The sequence below is a fragment of the Tursiops truncatus genome, chromosome 3 (genome assembly GCF_011762595.2).
Source record: "Tursiops truncatus isolate mTurTru1 chromosome 3, mTurTru1.mat.Y, whole genome shotgun sequence".
Taxonomy (NCBI): Eukaryota; Metazoa; Chordata; class Mammalia; order Artiodactyla; family Delphinidae; genus Tursiops; species Tursiops truncatus.
The window spans coordinates 129,839,102-129,856,422 of NC_047036.1; the positions used below are offsets into that span (position 1 = coordinate 129,839,102).

Below are 17,321 nucleotides of genomic sequence, written 5' to 3' on the forward strand. Positions count from 1 at the left end.
TTCCTTGCCTTATCCAGCTTCTAGAGGCTGCTCACATTCTTTGCCTCATGGCTCCCTCCATCTTCAAAGCCAGCAACGTAACATCTTCCAGTCTTCCCCTCCTCCCTCTCCTTGTCTCCCCCTGCACCTCCCTCCCCCTTCCCTCTCCCAGTCTCTTGCTTCCATCATCATGTCTCCTTCTCTGACTCTGACCCCCCTGCCTCTTTCTTCACTTATAAGGACCCTTGTGATTACATTGGACCTATCCAGGTAACCCAGGATAATCTCCCCATCTCAAGATCCTTCACTTAGTTACCCTTGCAAAGGCCCTTTGCTGTGTAAGGCAGCAGAGTCACAGGTCCCGGGAATTAGGACACTGGCTTCTTTGGGAGGCCATTATTCTGTCTACCACCCCTGCCTAACCACGGCTTAGCCCCAGTGAAGTCCAGCCGCTCTGCCTCACCCTCCCCATCTGAGAAAGAGGGGCTGTTGGCAGCTCAGCCATCTTCATGGGCGCAGTTCACCCAGGGTTTCTGGGGGGCCCCTAATGCTGTGAGCCCCAGGGAAGGCTCAGAGGTAGGAAGAGGTGGGCTTGCTTGAGGAAATGGAAGGTGACCGGGGCAAGAGAGTAGCATGAGCTGAGAGTGGAGGGTGTGAGTGGATCCCCCGTGCTTCCTCAGCAGGCCAGACGTTTGTGCTGTGGTCCTGACCTCCTGTATCCTAAACGTGGTCAAACACTACTATCAGAGCCCTTCTTAGGCCACAGATATGGTCTAGCCAACACCACATCGTGCAGCCAGGTCCTACCCCAGTATGGCCCAGAGTCAGCCCCCAGTTGTCCTGAATTCTCGGGAGAAGAATGCTAATAACAGGAGTCACTAACACTTGGCCTGACATGGCAAAGCAGTTCCGGCTGAAATGACCATGCTCGATTCTCACAACATGCCCTTGAGTGTTGGTGGGACTCTCTCCACTTGACTGCGGGGGATCCTGTGGTTCACTTGCCCAAGGGTGACACATAGTAGAGGCTGAGGTTAGGCAGGCTGCTCCAGAAAATGGAATTTGTAGGGTAACCAGAACCCCCTTTTATGGTTTGAATCTTTGCCATAAGCCAACTCATAGGCCCTAGATTTGAAAGGTATGTCATGGTGGGTCCTGGCCCATTCAGTCTCCTCGTTGCGGGATGCGGGAGGGGTGGGTGCAGGTCGTGCAGCCGGTTAGAAGCAGAGGCCCAGCTAGTTTTGTCTGCAGTCTCAGTCTCCTCATCTGGATATTAAAGGGGTTGGCCCAGCCCTAGAGCAGGGACTCTCAACCGTGGCTGTATGTTGCCATCACCTGGGGAGTTTATTTAAAACAAAGAATAAGAAGAAGTATAACGGATTCACTTTGGTGTACACCTGAAACTAACACAACATTGTAAATCAACTGTACCCCAATAAAAATTTTTTAAAAAGAAGAAGAACCACCCAGGCTGCCCCTGAGTCCAGTTACACCGGAGTCTCAGGGTGGGGAATTCAGGCGTCAGTTCCCAGATGATGCTGACATATGGCCAAGTTTGAGAGCCACTGGCCCAGATGCTTCCCGAGGGACTCTCCATCCTTTGTACCCTCCAGTTCCTTCCAGAAGTCTCTCTTCTGTGTGGCACTCAGACAAAACCCCAGGAACAGGCCACTGAGAAATCCTGGTCACTGTCTGCACACCTCCCCGTGGTGCTCAGCAAGTGGGCACGCTGCAGGCACAGAGCCGTGTCGTGATATTTGAAAGACACAGGCTTTGGTGGCAGCCCATCCACTTACTAACTACGTGCCCTGGAGCAGAGCATATAGCATTTCTGAATTTCAAATTTCTCCATGTGAAAAGAGGGCTAGTAATAGGGCTTTGTGAGAGCTGGTGATGGTGAGGTGAGTGGCACACACTAGATGCTCAGAATTGTTGTTACTATTACTGTTGAACACAGCAGAAAACAGACCAGCCTAGAGGAGAGGCTTCCCTCTGGAGGTGAAGCCTCAAGCATCCAAAATGCCTTACACCTAATAGCCTACCTATCCTACCACGTCCCCTGCCGCTGGCTTCCACCCAGGCTGATGCTTTTGTGCAGAGTCTTAGGTTTGATTTACCTTGGAGCACCGAGCCAGAAGCACTCTCTGGCCCTCCAAGCATCACGGCTCCAGCCAGAAAAACCGGAAACCCTACAACCTTCATAAGACAGAAGAAAGTTGATACTACTAACACCTTACTTTCCTATAGTACTGGTTACTTTCAAAACTGTACTAGCAGTGTGAGCCAGCAGGTGTAGCTCTACGTCCCTGTGTAGATGGGGAAACCAGCTCAAAGAGGTTAAATCAGCACTGTCCTATAGAAGTATCGTGCGACTCACGTATGTACTTCTGAACGTCCTCATAGCCACGTTAAAAAAAGGTAAAGGGAAGCAGATACAATTCATTTTAGTAGTGTATTTCATTTAACCCAGTATATCTAGAATATTCTCATTTTAACATGTGACCAACGCTTTCAAATTATGAATGAGATCTTTTCTGTTCTTCTCTTCACGTTAAGTCTGGGCAATCCAGTGTGTATCTCACACTGCCAGCACCTCTCAGTTCAGACCGGCCACAATGCAAGTGTCAGTAAGCTGCATGTGGCCAGTGGCTCCCATACTCAGCAGCACAGGGTTCCGGGGCTAAAATCTTCACCCCAGACCCCACCACAGGTTTGGGGAGAGCTGAGGTTGCAGTGAGGATTTCCCCGTTTCTGATCCGGGCTCATGAGGTCAGTGTGAGGAGTAAATTCATTTTGGTAGTAATTTAGCTCAGTACAGCGCCTGGCAGATTCAAGGCCTCGGTCAGTGATCAAGGGAGTCCTTTCTAAAGGGGTCCCCTCCTGTGCTCTCAGGGCCCATCTACTGCAGGAAGCCTCGCAAGGCGTGTGGGTTAACTCACCTCTTTCCAAGTCAGTCCACTTCCCCTGAGCGTGCAGTTCCCCAAGCCAGGAGGGGCCGTGGAGGTTGCTGCTAGAATGGTTTTCCTTGGAGGGTTTGGAGTTTTCCAGGGGAGTCAGACAAGGCCACAGCCACTCAGAGAGCTTTTCGCACAAAAAACACTGGTGGCCCCTCCCAGGTGCTGGCCCCACGGGAGGCACCGTGGGGAACTTGGGCAAGCCACACCCACCGCTTGATCATCTCTGCCCCCGAGCTCGTGCTTTCTCCTGGGTGCCTTCCCCTCCCCCAAGCTCCCACTTTGTTCCTAGCCACCTCGAATGCCACCCTCTGAGCATCCTTCCTTGACTCTTGCCCCAGCTTCCCTCCTCACCCCGAAAACCTGGAGGCAGACGCTCCCTCCTTTCCCGTAGCGTTGCCTGCGCCTCCCAGAGGCCCTTGTTACACCCCACCTGTCTTCTGGGTCCTCCTCTCCTGAGGTGGCTGCCCTGCCATGCTGGCATCCCCTAAAGATTCTGTCTGACCCTGATTTACCTCCAAATTCTTCCAGCATCTGCTTCTCAGCTGGTACTCGATGAAGAAACGAATGAGAGAATGAATGAGCGGAGTTAATCTTATCCCAGTTTAACTGAAAGAACAGTGACTGTGGCTTCTTCCATAAACTCTCAGCAGAAAAAAAAATATCTATGCTGGGATTACAGAGTGAGAATCATCAAACAATCTTACCCAAAAACACAGACTCCTAAGCTCCATTCCCCCAGAGACTGTTTTGTAGGTCTGGGGTTGGGCCCAGGAAGCTGTATGTGTTTTCATCTCTCTAAGACATTCTACAGCCTAGACAGTCTTGGAAAGACCTGATTCAGATCATTTAATCAATGGGAAGACTAGAGATTAGATATAGATGTGCATATATATATGGTACAGCTACAAGGCCCACAGGGAAAAAGCACTATGATTTCATTTCACAAGTATTCTTAGGTGTTAACCACGTAAAGGATTTTTGGGTCCATTGGTTAAAATGTAGCATTTATGAAGAAGTATAGGCAAGAAGGAAGAAAGCCAGGGGCCTCACTCAGAAGGGCTTTGGATTCCCTGCTGGACAAGTGGGCTGTGTTCACAGAGTAGCGGGGAGCATCACCCCTGGGAGAACAGCAGTGCCCTAGAGCAGGATACCCAAGGAGCACACGGCCAAGACGTCCGCGTCTTCACACCAGGTTCTTCTTCCCGCAGGTCTCCTGTGATGGCCGGCGGACTGTTCGCCGTGGATCGGAAGTGGTTCTGGGAGCTGGGCGGGTACGACCCAGGCTTGGAGATATGGGGAGGGGAGCAGTATGAAATCTCGTTCAAGGTGAGCTCTTGGGAAGCCCCTTTGTCCTTGGCAGGGTGCCCGTGGCGCCTGTCCTGGCAGGCTGCCTGCTTAGCGTCTGTCTGAGCCTGGTGAACAAATCAGGAGCCGCCAGCCACTGCTTGCTGTGTGTGTGTCGGTAGGGGGTGCGGAGCGGAGGCGGCAGCATGGAGATCCTCAGGTTGCCAAAGGCTGGCCTCAGCCACAGCTCTGGCTGGTGTTTGCCTTGCATTGTCCCTTCTCAGATGACAGTGTTGGAATAAAACAGGCCTCACTTCCCCAGAGATGGTGTGTCTCCCATTGAGACGACCAGCCGACCAGCAGAGGGGAAGAGAGAGCACAACGGCCGAACAAGACACGTGGGCCGGCAGGAAGCTCTGCTCTGAGAATGGTCCCCTGGCCTCACAGAAACCAACTTGTCTTTAGTGGTTCCTGGCCACCCCTCTCGAGTCTTCCCTTTGGATCTGTCTCTGCTGGAGTTTGATGTACAGAGACCAGGGGCTAAGAGCTTGAGTTGTGGGGTCAGAGAAGCCTGGGTTCCAATCCCAACTCCATCACTCAGTTGCTGTGTGACTTTGGGCAAGTTAGATTACCTCTCTGAGCTTTCTTCCCTCATCTAAGAGAATAATCATACTACCTACTTTACAGAGCTTTTGTGAAGATTAAATGAGATAATAGCTAGAAAGTGGTTAGCACCCAACCTGGGGACACAACCAATTAATATCTGGTAGAAATTATTAAAGAGTCAGTGAAAATATATTTACTGTAACCTATTAGACCGGCCCATGTGCTGTAGAAGCTTCTGACAATGGTGATAAAGGAGGTGATGGTTACTAGTTAACTATGCAAACTTCTGAGGCCCCATTCCTCCCCTTTTTGTGGGATTTTTGTATTGATCTCAAGTGAAGAACAGAGGCTTAGTCCCTCTGAGGGGAAGGTTAGCTTGTCCTGTGGCCCTGTGGTCGGCCAGGGCCTGCTTCTAACACCCCTAGAACCCCTGGTAAGGCATATCCCCAACCCATGAGGGATGGCCAGCAGCATAGCTGGGCTGAGCCCTGTGAACACGCCTGCCAAGGAACCCGGATGCCTGCCAAGTCGGGCATCAACTTCTTATGCAAAGGACCATTGTCACACACGGCAATTAAGGTTTCGGCGCTGGGGTTAGATTGCCTAGGTCAGGTCGTAGCTCTGCTACTTCGTGCCAGCTGTGTGACCTTGGACAAAGAATCCTTAGCCTCCCTGAGCCTCAGTTTCTGCTTCCATAAAACGGGTTTAATGATACTTTAATTCTCACAGGGTTGTTGAGAGCATTAAATAAGTCCATTCTTGTTAGGATGACTTAATAAATATCCTAAAAATTATTTTCATTATTGTCATTGTCCTTGTGTATGCCACTGGGTGAGCAGTTCAGAACTGGGGGACATAAATTCTTGATTAGCAAGAAAACAACCTGTAATTCTACTGAAACATTATTTTGGTTTGAAAGGCAGTCTATGTCCATTTTACCTTCAGACTTCTGAAGTTGTCTCCCATAAGGGGGCCAGCCCCCTAAATAAAACTAATATTAAAATCCAGGGGTGATATTAAAAATATTTAACAACAATGATGACACAAGCACCAATCAGTCAGAGCGGATGCCAGCTCTCAACAACTGTGCATCCACCCTGGTGTGCGGCAACTCAAGTGCAGCCATGATCAGAGCTGGCAGTACCCTGTGTGGAGCCCTTCACAAGTGTTGGCTTATTTAATCCTCAAAGCAACCCTAGGAGGGTGGTATCATTATTATAAACATTTCACAGGGGGGCAGGTGGAACTTAGACCCAGGTCCCACACAGTTGACACTAACAGAACCAGGACCTGAACCCAGGTCTGCCCAACTGCAAAGCCCATGCTCTCACCCGCCATGTTGTATAGGCCTGTGCAGGGACGTGAGAGCACTTGAGAGGAAAACTAGCCTAAGAGGTTGGCTGTAATCTCTTACTCTTTCTTCTCAGTTTTTGCCTCCTCCTGGGGTTAACTTACTAGGATATCCTGCAGCCTCTCAATGAAGTGAACTAGTAACAGTCTAAGTCGGAAATAGGTTTGCTCTCCCAGCCAACTCTGATCCATCAGTAGGAGCTGCCCCAGTTCTGTGTTAATATGTATTGCAAGGCTGTGTTTGAGCTTATCAGAAAAGGAGTGGTGATTGATTAGTGATGTCTGCCCTGGGTGCAGGTTTGGCGAGCGATGGCACATATGTCATTTATTTAGTATCCCTAGCCCATGCAATCTAATTTTCCAAATGTCACATCCTTACAGTGGAATCACATACAAGGAATCAAAAGAGTTTTAACTTCACAGTTCCTCAATCTGTCAATTAAACAAACTTAATTTATGACGTTTTCTACTAAGTTTTTTCCCAGAAATGGGCACATCAGTGTTCTGAGTTCTCACCAGAATGTAAACTCCAGTAGGGTAACCATCTTTGTCTGTTGTATCCCAAGAACCAACAGGGTTGCCTGACGGGGAGAAGGCACTTAATAAATAACTGAATACTCTGAATACTCAGAGCAGGTGTAATACTGGCCAGAACCAGCCTCCTTGGTCAAGAAGTTCCCCTCCGTGGGAGGGGAGTGATTGGAGAAAAATGAGCACAAAGGAGTTTCTAAAGCCAAATAATTTCAGTCTGTGCGTTTCAAAGACCCATTTGATGATGCTCATCAGGCAATTATGGCAGAACAATTGGCATTTTCCCACCACAGTTTATTTACAAAAGACACGGCTATTGGAAGTCTCTCATCCGGGAGGGGGAGGGAGGCTAGCTCCTGTTGCCATTTGATCCAATTATCTCCTTCACTCTGGAGAGGAGATGAGACAGTGTAATGAGGAGTCCCCCAGGTCTGAAAGGGAGACATTTCTCCCTGGGCTTTCTCTCTCCGGGCTTTGAGAGCGCGAGTTCCTGGAGCCGGCGGCAGCCCCTCTGCCAGTGCACTGTCTCCCGGGCCCCCGCGGAAGGCCTGCCCACAGCGCTGAGGGCACAGGAGAGCCCGTTCGTCTGCCGGCAACACCTCCCTGGAATGCCGGGTGTTCTGTTTCAGCCAGAGCAGGGCATTTACGAAGGGCCAAGTTCCCTCTGATTAATCTCTACTGAGATCCCTTTTCTTCTTGGTGACAGAGAAGAGAGACTGGTCTGAAAGGCATGAGTGTATTTTCAGAAATTAAGATAAATTGATACGTTAAAAAAAAAGACAAATTGATACGTGCCATCAGGGCTGATGGATTAATAATTCGGCTCCAATCTCAGACCAGGCCATCTATCCTGATGGGAAAACCCCAGAAGAGATGTTCCGAAGGCTCTGAAATTTCTAGGAGAGTCATCGACTCTTTTTTTTCCCCCCTCTCTCTCGCAGCCAATAGAGCTTCTGTTTCCAAAAGACACGGTCACATATGAGAGTTCTCCTGCTTGGCAGTTAGACTCTTCTCAGTTCTAGTGGGCGGATAAATCTTTAACCCTGTAGCCTGGCCTATACCCACCTCCGTGAGCTGCTTACCGCCCCTTACCTTCTCTCCACTCTCCTCCGCATTGCGTTAGTCTGGACTCTTGGTAACAGGTCACCGAAATCCCGGTCAATCTGACCCCAGTCTGACTTAAGCAAAAAAATCAGAATTGATTGGCCCACCCAACTGAAATTCCAGGGTAGATCTCCAGACCCGCCTGGATCCCGGGACTAACCCATCTCATCTAGGCTCCATCTCGCTTAGTCCCTCAGCTCTGCTTTCATCTGGGTTGGCTTTCCTCTCAGGCAAGTTTTCACTTGTGGAAATACCCAGCAACCCAGTGGGAAAAGAGTTTCTATTTCCCATGATTCCTGTAGTAAGTCCCCAAGTCGAGTCTCATTGCCCCTTCCTGAACAATGTTCTGATCTGTCAACTGCAGCCTGAGTCTGATTGGTCACATGCCCATCCTGGAGCTGGGAAAGTGGGATGAGCTGGCTCCCTAAAGGAAAGCCCAGGCATTGTGTGCAGAAGGGGGAATGGAGGCGGGGCAGGGCAAACCACCAATGTCCACCTGACCCAGCCATACAGAACGGCTTACAAGCCCCAGGCTCATATGCCTGGCTAACTTTGAAGGCATGCACTGTTCACTTTTCCTGAAATGCCCTTCCTTGGTCTGGCCAACCCACAGTCATCCTTCTGGGTTCAGCTCATCTATATGGTGTCCTCTCAGCCTTACCTGAGCTCCCTTTGATGCTTAGGGACCACCCGAATGTCACTCCCAGTATGGCACCCAGTACCTCCTGTTGACAGGACCCAAGGGGTTGGCCTGTCTCCCCCACTGCACTCTGAGCTTCCTCGAGGCAGGGAGTGGGTTTTGTCCATCTCTATACCCCAGTTTCTGGCCCAGAATAGGTGTTTCAGATAACTGTTAGTGGCATCAGTTCCTATCTTATATAACTTCCTTCATCCTGCCCTTCCCAGGCTTACATCTGCATCTTTGGGTGATGGCGATCTGGCAGGAGAGGTACTCAGTGAGAAGGCAGGGCACTGGCTTCTCATCTCTGCTCTCTGTCCACCTGGAGACCCTGGACCAATTGCTTGATCTCTCTGGCCCTCACATCCCAGATGGTGCTGATAGAGTTTTCCTTCCTACCCAAGAGAGGCTCGAATAAGATGCTGTGGAGAAAGCCCTTGGTCTTACGTGGATGCGAGGGTGGTTGGATTAGAGGTGGTGGCAGCAGGACCAGCAGAAAAGGGACCTGCACAGTGTCCCCAGGAGGCTGAGGTTAGGATGTCTTCAACTTTGAGGTCCAGGAGAGGAGAAGTGTCCACGGGACAACGTGGCTGAGCTGGCGTGAGAAAGATGTGGGCCTTGACGCAATGTAAGTGGATATATCTTCTGTTAGCAATTTGGCAGAATCCGTTACATTTCAAAGCAAGCACATTCTTTTACCCAAAATTTCACGCCCAGGAGTTTAGCCAAGAGAGATAGAGCAAAGATTGAGGTAGGAGCTATCTGTTGAAGCATTACTTACGAAAGGGGAAGACTGAAAATGACCTAAGTGTACATCCTTAGGGGATAAATAAGTTAGAGCACATCCCAACAGTGAAATATTATGTAAAAGAAGTTAGATGCCTCCAAAATTAAGTTTTAAAAACAGATGTGAAAATTTTGTTTTTATGTATGTATATATAGTCGCGTGTTTAATCTTAAAAAATATGACAAATGCAAACAAACAAACAAAAAACTGAGAAGAATCTCCTTCTAGTTTACTGAGCACCCACATGCAGTAACGTGGGGCCCCGTGCCCCCCCACTTTATAGATGAGGAAACTGAGTCTTGGGTTAAATCCTTCCACAATGTCACGTGGTTGGAACAAGGATTTCAGCCCTGCTGTCTGACTTCAGACTGATCCTTTGCCTTGATGTACTCTGACCCACGGTGCCCTGGAAGCTTCCCATCCCTTGGGGCATCGGGGGTGGGAGGGCTACAGTGTGGCTGTCCCTTTCTGCTTCATTGTTTCTGTAACGTTGAATGCGTTCATCATCAGTGCATATCACTTCTGTAATCAGGAGAAAAATTAATATTTTTTTTAACCGAGAAGAAGGGAAGACTGTTGTTTCTTCAGCCTCCCGGCCCACCCCTCCTCCGCCCCATAGACATCCCAGTGCTTCGTTTGGGCCATTTGCAAGTTCAGGGATGAGATTCTCCCCCAGGTGAGGTCTACGGAGAAGGGAGTCACGGTGAGGAGACCCCCAGGGAAGGATGGAGACCCCAAGCGCACCTCTGCAGGGTCTGTTCCAGGAGACAGGGGCAGCAGCCTGCTGCCCTTGGAGACGAAGATGGAGACGTTCAGAAGGTCCCTTGGGGCAGGCTCACTTGAGCAAGGGAGTGACAGAAAGCCACACGAGGGAACGAGGGAGAGCCTTGTTCCGAGAGGGAAACCCACCACATCTGAGCAGAGGCAGGAGGCCTCAGTGGTGGGTGGGTCTGCATAGTCCAACACTGATACAGTTACCAAAGGCCAACCCAGCCCCAGACTGCTGTGGGCAGATTTAAAAAAAGGAAGCTCTCAGATTTTCCTTCCTTGGAACTCACGTGTCATCAGGGGGGTTGAGTGAAATAGGGTGTATGAAAAGAAAGTTGTAGGCACACCAGAAACGGGTGAGGAGTGATGTTGTGACCTGATGCCCCAGGTTCTTAGGGGACAGGGCCAGGGTCCCTCAGCTGGAAGGTGGCAGAGCCAGGGCTAAATCCCAGATGTCCTGACTCTAAGCCCAGTGCTCATTTCATTCCACCTGGTGGGAGGGGGCAGCCTAGAGAGAGGCCACTCCTAGAGAGAGGCCACTGCTACAGGGAGGCCCCAGAAGTCAGGACCAGCCCTGAGGGGGTTAAGTTGCCACCCAGGAGGGCCTTCGGGGCCCCCACACAAGTGCCAGCGTGCCATCGCCTCTCCCCATCCCTTCCACCACCCGCTGCCAGCCCCCTCTGATTCAGACCAGCTGCAGTGTCGCTGCCGGGAACCCGGCGCTAGCTCCTTCCTTCGCTGGGTTATCCGAGGATGCTGGGAACTTGCTCTGCCGCATGTAGCATTTTCCTCCCAGCCACATGTACCCAGACTTTCTAAGAGCTGTCTGCCAAGAACAGGGAAGGCATTCTGCTCCTGACTTTGAGCAGCCATTTGAAATTCCATGGGTGTCTCTGTCTGTGGGCACCTGCCCCTCCCACCATTCCTCCAGGAAGATGGCTCGGAAGCCCGAGGGTCACCTGTGGTACATGGCTCCCTAACCAGCCACGTGCCCATCTCTTCATGCCTCGGTCTTTTATTGCTAAAAATGGAGATAACAACTTCTTCACAGGTTTGTTATAAAAACTAAATGGTAGGGACTTCCCCGGCAGTCCAGTGGTTAAGACTCCGTGTTCTCAATGCAGGGGCACAGGTTCGATCCCTGGTCAGGGATCCCACATGCCACAAGGTGAGGCCAAAAATAAAAATTAAAAATTAAATGGTATAAAACGTTTGTTTAGCCTGAAGACAGACAAAAAGAAGGCAGTCAGTGAGTGGTAGCTGTTTGGATCAGAACCTTCGTGTTAAAAAAGGAGGCAGGGGGCTTCCCTGGTGGCGCAGTAGTTGAGAGTCCGCCTGCCGATGCAGGGGACACGGGTTCGTGCCCTGGTCCGGGAAGATGCCACATGCCGCGGAGCGGCTAGGCCCGTGAGCCATGGCCGCTGAGCCTGCACTGCATGTCCAGAGCCTGTGCTCCGCAACGGGAGAGGCCACAACAGTGAGAGGCCTGCGTACCGCAAAAAAAAGAAAAAAGAAAAGAAAAAGAGGAAAAAAGGAGGCAGAACGGCACGGGATAGTACATTGGCTTTGGAATCAAACCATCTGGGTTCAGGTGAAAGCTCCATCAGCTAGTGGCTGTGTGACCTTGGGAAAGTGACTTAACCACTCTGGACTTCTTCATCTGTAAAGTGGCAATAGAATGACCCTTATTGCATAGTGTCGGTGTGAGCATACTATTAATCAAAATGTGTTAAAAGCTTAGCTCAGCGCCTGGCATATTGTAAATTATCAATTATGATAGCTGTTAACGTCGGCATTGTGGTCGATGTGTATGGGCTGCAGTTGCAGGAAGACAGGCGTGGAAAGAGCTTTGAGGCCGGCAAGACAGAGGCCAAAGACCTTGGCTCCAGGCCCAGCTCTGGAATGAGCTCTGAGTGAGACCTGGGACAGTTCACCTGCCCTTTCTGCTGAACCTTTACTTCCTCATTGAAACCCCAAACTCACAGGGCTGTCTAGAGACACAGTGTGAACTGGCAGGCACCACTGTCCTGAGAGGGGCTGTCACTAATCCAGGAGGCACTAGTTCTCAAAGTGTGGTCCCCAGCCCAGCAGCACCAGCATCACCTGGGAACTTGTTAGAAATGTAAATTCTCAGATCCCACGGAGACCTGCTGAGTCAGACATCCTGGGGGTGGGACCCAGCAGTCTGTGTTTTAGCAAGCTCTCCAGGTGACTCTGATGCTCACTCGAGACTGAAAATCGTGGCTGTAACCAGTAGGTAAGGTCTGGTACAGAGTGGATGCTCAGGCTGGGGTGTGGAAAGATAGAGTAATGGGTAGGTTGGTTGGCAGGGTTGGCCCACAGGTACCAACACCTTCACCCCACTTTCAAGGCTCTATGTCACTGGTCCACCCTTGGCTGCCAGTTTCTGTTCCATCTCTTCTTTTTTTTTTTAATTAATTAATTTATTTTTTTGGCTGTGTTGGGTCTTCGTTTCTGTGTGAGGGCTTTCTCCAGTTGCGGCGAGCGGGGGCCACTCCTCATTGCAGTGTGCGGGCCTCTCACTGTCACGGCCTCTCCCGTTGCAGAGCACAGGCTCCAGATGCGCAGGCTCAGTAGTTGTGGCTCACGGGCCTAGTTGCTCCGCGACATGTGAGATCTTCCCAGACCAGGGCTCGAACCCGTGTCCCCTGCATTGGCAGGCAGATTCTTAACCACTGTGCCACCAGGGAAGCCCCCATCTCTTCCAACAGGGTTTTAGAGCAAGGCTGACCAGTGACCAGGCTATGTGTGAATGAATGAACGAACGAATGAATGTTTGTACTGGGCTGCATTGTTCATGGAAAGAAAAGCACATGTGCCCAAGAGAGCAGAAATGTGGGTGCACTGCAGCTGGCTCTCAGCAGCATGCACGTGTGGTGTCCAGGGGGTGTGGAGGGGATCAGAGGTGACCGGAGCAGGGGGCAGAGGCCTTGACTGCAAGCCCAGGGTGACCCCTTTGTCCTGCAGATAATACAAGTGCCAAGAGGGGTCTTTGTGGGAGACCATGATAGGGTCAGGACCAGGCTTTAGAAAGATCGAAGGTGCAGTCTCAGATCTGCCTAGTTCTGGGGGCCCCCACCCTGGAATCCACTCTGGGCTCTGCCACTTATGAGCCGAGGAGCCCTGGGGAAGGCACTGGACCTCGCTAGGCCTCGCTTTCCTCATGTGTAAGAGGCATGCCAGTACCTCCCCCACTGGGTGGTTGGGAGATTGTGCTATTTCAAATATGAACCAAAACCTAACAGATCCTGCAACTTAAGTGAATTCATTTATTAAAGAAAAAAAAAGCCCTAATGTAAGGCAACCACCCCCCATTTTTTGGCCAAGTTGACTATAAACACCTCAGGAGGGCTTCCCTGGTGGCGCAGTGGTTGATAGTCCACCTGCCGATGCAGGGGACACGGGTTCGTGCCCCGGTCCGGGAAGATCCCACATGCCATGAAACGGCTGGGCCCATGAGCCATGGCCGCTGAGCCTGCGTGTCCAGAGCCTGTGCTCTGCAACAGGAGAGGCCACAACAGTGAGAGGCCCGTGTACCGCACACACACAAAAAAATAAAATAAAATATTGTTTTTCTTTATTTAATTAATTAATTTATTTATTTTTGGCTGCATTGCGTCTTCGTTGCTGCACATGAGCTTTCTCTAGTTGCGGCGATCAGGGACTACTCTTCGTTGGTGGTGCACAGGCTGCTCATTGCGGTGGCTTCTCTTGTTGCCGAGCACGGCCTCTAGGTGCGCGGGCTTCAGTAGTTACAGCACGTGGGCTCAGTAGTTGTGGCTCACAGACTCCAGAGCGCAGGTCAGTAGCTGTGGTACACGGGCTTAGTTGCTCCGCGGCATGTAGGATCCTCCCAGACCAGAGCTCGAACCCGTGTCCCCTGCATTGGCAGGCGGCTTCTTAACTACTGTGCCACCAGGGAAGCCCCAGGAGATTGTTGAAACAGTCAGATATTCAATGTATTAATTTAGATACACATATGCTTAAAACTATATTATATAAAATCATATATTAATCTAGAAGTAAATTTAAATGGATTTTTAAAAGAAAAATAAAATTGGGTTTTTTCCTGCTCTTTTACCAACTGTACCCTGTAACCAGTATAAGCATCTAAAATGAACATGAGTGAGATTCTTTCATACTGGTGAGACTTCCTGAAACAGTATCTTGTTGTTCGAAACAAGCTGATACGTTCAAAATCATATGAACTTACAGAAAACATGGATCCAACGCCATTCCTTCTTTTCTGAAGGGAAACTGCGTGGCATATTTGTGGCGCCCACCACCAGTAGCGCCAGCCACCATGTGCCCAGGTAGCACCATTAGGATTGCTCAGAGTCCTCTATGCTGCAGAATTACCTCATTCCAGCCTCATCACAACCCTAGGAGGGAGGCACAGTAATACATCCCATACTGCAGGTGAGGAAACTGAGGCTTTCAGATTCGTGAAACTTGCTTAAGAGCCAGAACCAAGCTCATCACGGCTACCCTGTATTCTCCCTAAGCTCAGAGATAATGCAGGATAATTGGTGATGATTATTCTTTTAATTGCATATTAATGGTGCAGCTCCCAAGCGCAACTGAACAGGGTTTGGACTTCATTGGGGTCCTCAGCTGCTGCCAGCAGCAAAAGCCATGGCTGACTGGTGTCTTCTCCCCTCCCTGGGCAGGTAGGGTGCCCATCCATTACTGACTGGTTTCCAGGCAGCCGTTTCCTTGAGAGAGAGGTTTCGCCCCACCCCTGCTCACTCGCGGTCCCCTCAGCAGGACGGCCCCTTTGCCACGCACTCACCGGGGCCCACTGTGTCTTTCTGAAGCTCATCACCACTCGTTTCTTTCCTCCTCAGTTTAGGAGGTAAGAGCGACTAATTGTCTTTTATAGACACTGTAATGAAGCCTGTCATCACACAAAAGAAGTTTGCTAATAAAGTAAATCAAAGCAGCAGTGAAAATGAATGGGGAGCAAGCTTTTACAATTAGATTTGTACTTGTCTAGTGGCATGGTGCTTCCAGGGAGAAGACTGTTCCACAGGAGAAAACAGCACCAAGGAACGAGATGGCAGGGTGTGTCTGGAAACTCCTTATGGTGGAACAAGGCTCCCGGAGCAGACAGCTGCACCCCCCGTGGGGATGGAGACTAGGAAGGGCATGGAGGGGAGGGAGGGAAGAAAGCTGACAGCAGAGAGGGGCTGCAAGATGTCATCTCAGTGGCCTGTCTTTGTCCCCATCCATATATGACGGGGTCCCGGCCAAACACGGTTGCAGCTGCTGCCAGCTCTGCAGCTCCCCTTCTCTCTGCCACCAGCTGGGCTCTTCTGCCAGTGTATTACTTGGGGGAGAGGCGAAGACCCTCAGGCAACAAAGCCCCGTGACTGTACCCCACCCGCCTGGCACTGTCATTCTCCTGGTCAGTTGCAGGTTCTGCCACGAAGTCTGTTTGAAAAACTCCATCATGTCTCTGAGCTTCACTTTATCCATTTGGGAAATCAGGCCATAGGATAAAAAAATACCATGGTGTTGAGCAGAAGGGCAAATACTGTATCTTTTCAAGGTGGTGGTATTTCTCGTTCTTTCGCAAATAGAAATGACTAACATTAATCAGGTTTGCTACGGCCAGGCATCAGGCTGAGCGCTCTTCACAGCTCGTCGCAGTCCATCTCAGCAGCCTTGCAAGGTAGCAGTGACCGTCATCCCCAGGTCACACGGCTGCACTGGTGGCGTTGGGATAGGAAAACAGTGCTGTGGTTTCTGTGGGTCTTGGGTGGCTGCTGCCTCAGCTGTGAAGGGAGGGAGGTGGGCCTGAAGGTACACAGGTAGGTGACATGGGCCATGAGCTGAACCTGGAGTCCAGGACCAGATCTGCCCAGCTCCCCAGCCCACGGCAAGTCATGCTGTAATTGCATGCCTCCAGCTTTTATCATGTCCCGGGATGGAGAGTCCCCTGCAGTCTGGGGATCCTGCCAGATAAGCAGCGAACACCACGGGGGTGGTGCCTGCTGTATATGATGTGTTCTGGGGGGCCAGAGGGCGTTCTGAAGGGTTGAGTGTACCCTGAGCTGGGCCCCTCTCAGACGGCTCAGGTGCTCCCAGAGGACTCAGGGCTTGGCCGCAGCTTTTGCTGAACAGGTGTGCGTCTCTCTAAAGGCAGATCGGCCGTCAGAGAGTCATGTCCAGGGCAGGGAAGCCGTGGAGTAAACTCATCGTCCAAAGCCAGCACTCCTCCTGGGCTGCAGACATCCCAGGAATCTGAGGGCATTTTGGATGCCTCAAACCTCTGAGTAGATCAAGGTCACCCTGGTCTCTCAGGAACCTTCCGGCTGATGGCCAGCATGGTCAGGGCCAAAGAAACCCGAGGTCACAGCACAGGGAAGGATTTGGAAATTGATGAACCGTCTGCATAAAGGAAGGTTCCCTGCCAAGCAGAGCCAGAGACACAGCCTCATTAGCTAATGTGAGTTTAATATGGAGTCGAGAGAGCTGGACACCGGCCTAGTCAGCTGCCCGGGAGACATTCACAAATAGAGCAGAGTAAGGTGTCCTCCACCTGCTCAGTGTTGCTCTGCCTTCCAACAGGCAAGGGCAGCCCAGCGGCGATCTGGGCAATATCCACCAGACAAAAACGTTGCTTCCACATCAGTCACTTTGTATAAAGGGAGAGTTATTGTTACAGGATGCTGGCGCCTGATCTCCTGCTTTGAAAATAAACTTCTTGGCTTGGCCTTGACATTAATCTACCATCAGGAGCCCATTATCTCAAGACCAATGTTCTGTTCTATTGACTGGCTCGATGGTTTTTTTCTCCCCCAAGATCAGAATATAATCGCATTTCTCCAGGCAGCATTTCCACTAATTGCAGCCCCACGCATGCCTATCCCCTGTGGGAAGCCCAGGACAGAGTACATCTGGGGTGAGGAGGAGACAGTTGCTGGCGGGAAGTGATGGGGGACTGAGGCCCCTCAAGTGTGCAAGGAGCCCTTCTAGAGCCCCTGAATTAATCAAGATACGGAGCCGAGTCCCCAGAATCCTGTCAAGCAGTTCAAGGTGGAAAAGGATCTTTTGCACGGAATCGGGGTTGTAGATATTCCCACTCCTGCTCTTCACTCCACAAATGAGGGAATACAGTAATGAAATTAATAATAATGTCCCAAATCCAGCCGTGTCCCACCATCGCCGCAGTCCCACAGACCCTAAGCCATGACTGCTTTGTATCTACAAAAGCCCCCTAGACCTTCCCTCCCCCAGTCCTGTACCCTAC

At 50.8% G+C, this 17,321-nt stretch overlaps 1 protein-coding gene across 6 annotated transcripts in view; it reads left to right on the plus strand.

The window, feature by feature from the left end:
* Positions 1 to 17,321, plus strand: part of GALNT10 (polypeptide N-acetylgalactosaminyltransferase 10) — a 237,757-nt gene that overhangs the window by 190,850 nt on the left and 29,586 nt on the right. For all 6 annotated transcript variants that reach the window (XR_004525933.2, XM_033853499.2, XM_033853502.2 and 3 more), the window contains one exon: positions 4,145 to 4,262. Coding sequence is in view for 5 of the 6 variants with exons in the window: in XM_033853499.2 (XP_033709390.1) it covers positions 4,145 to 4,262 (118 nt within the window). In the remaining variant the exon portion in view is untranslated. The remainder of the gene's footprint in view (positions 1 to 4,144; positions 4,263 to 17,321) is intronic.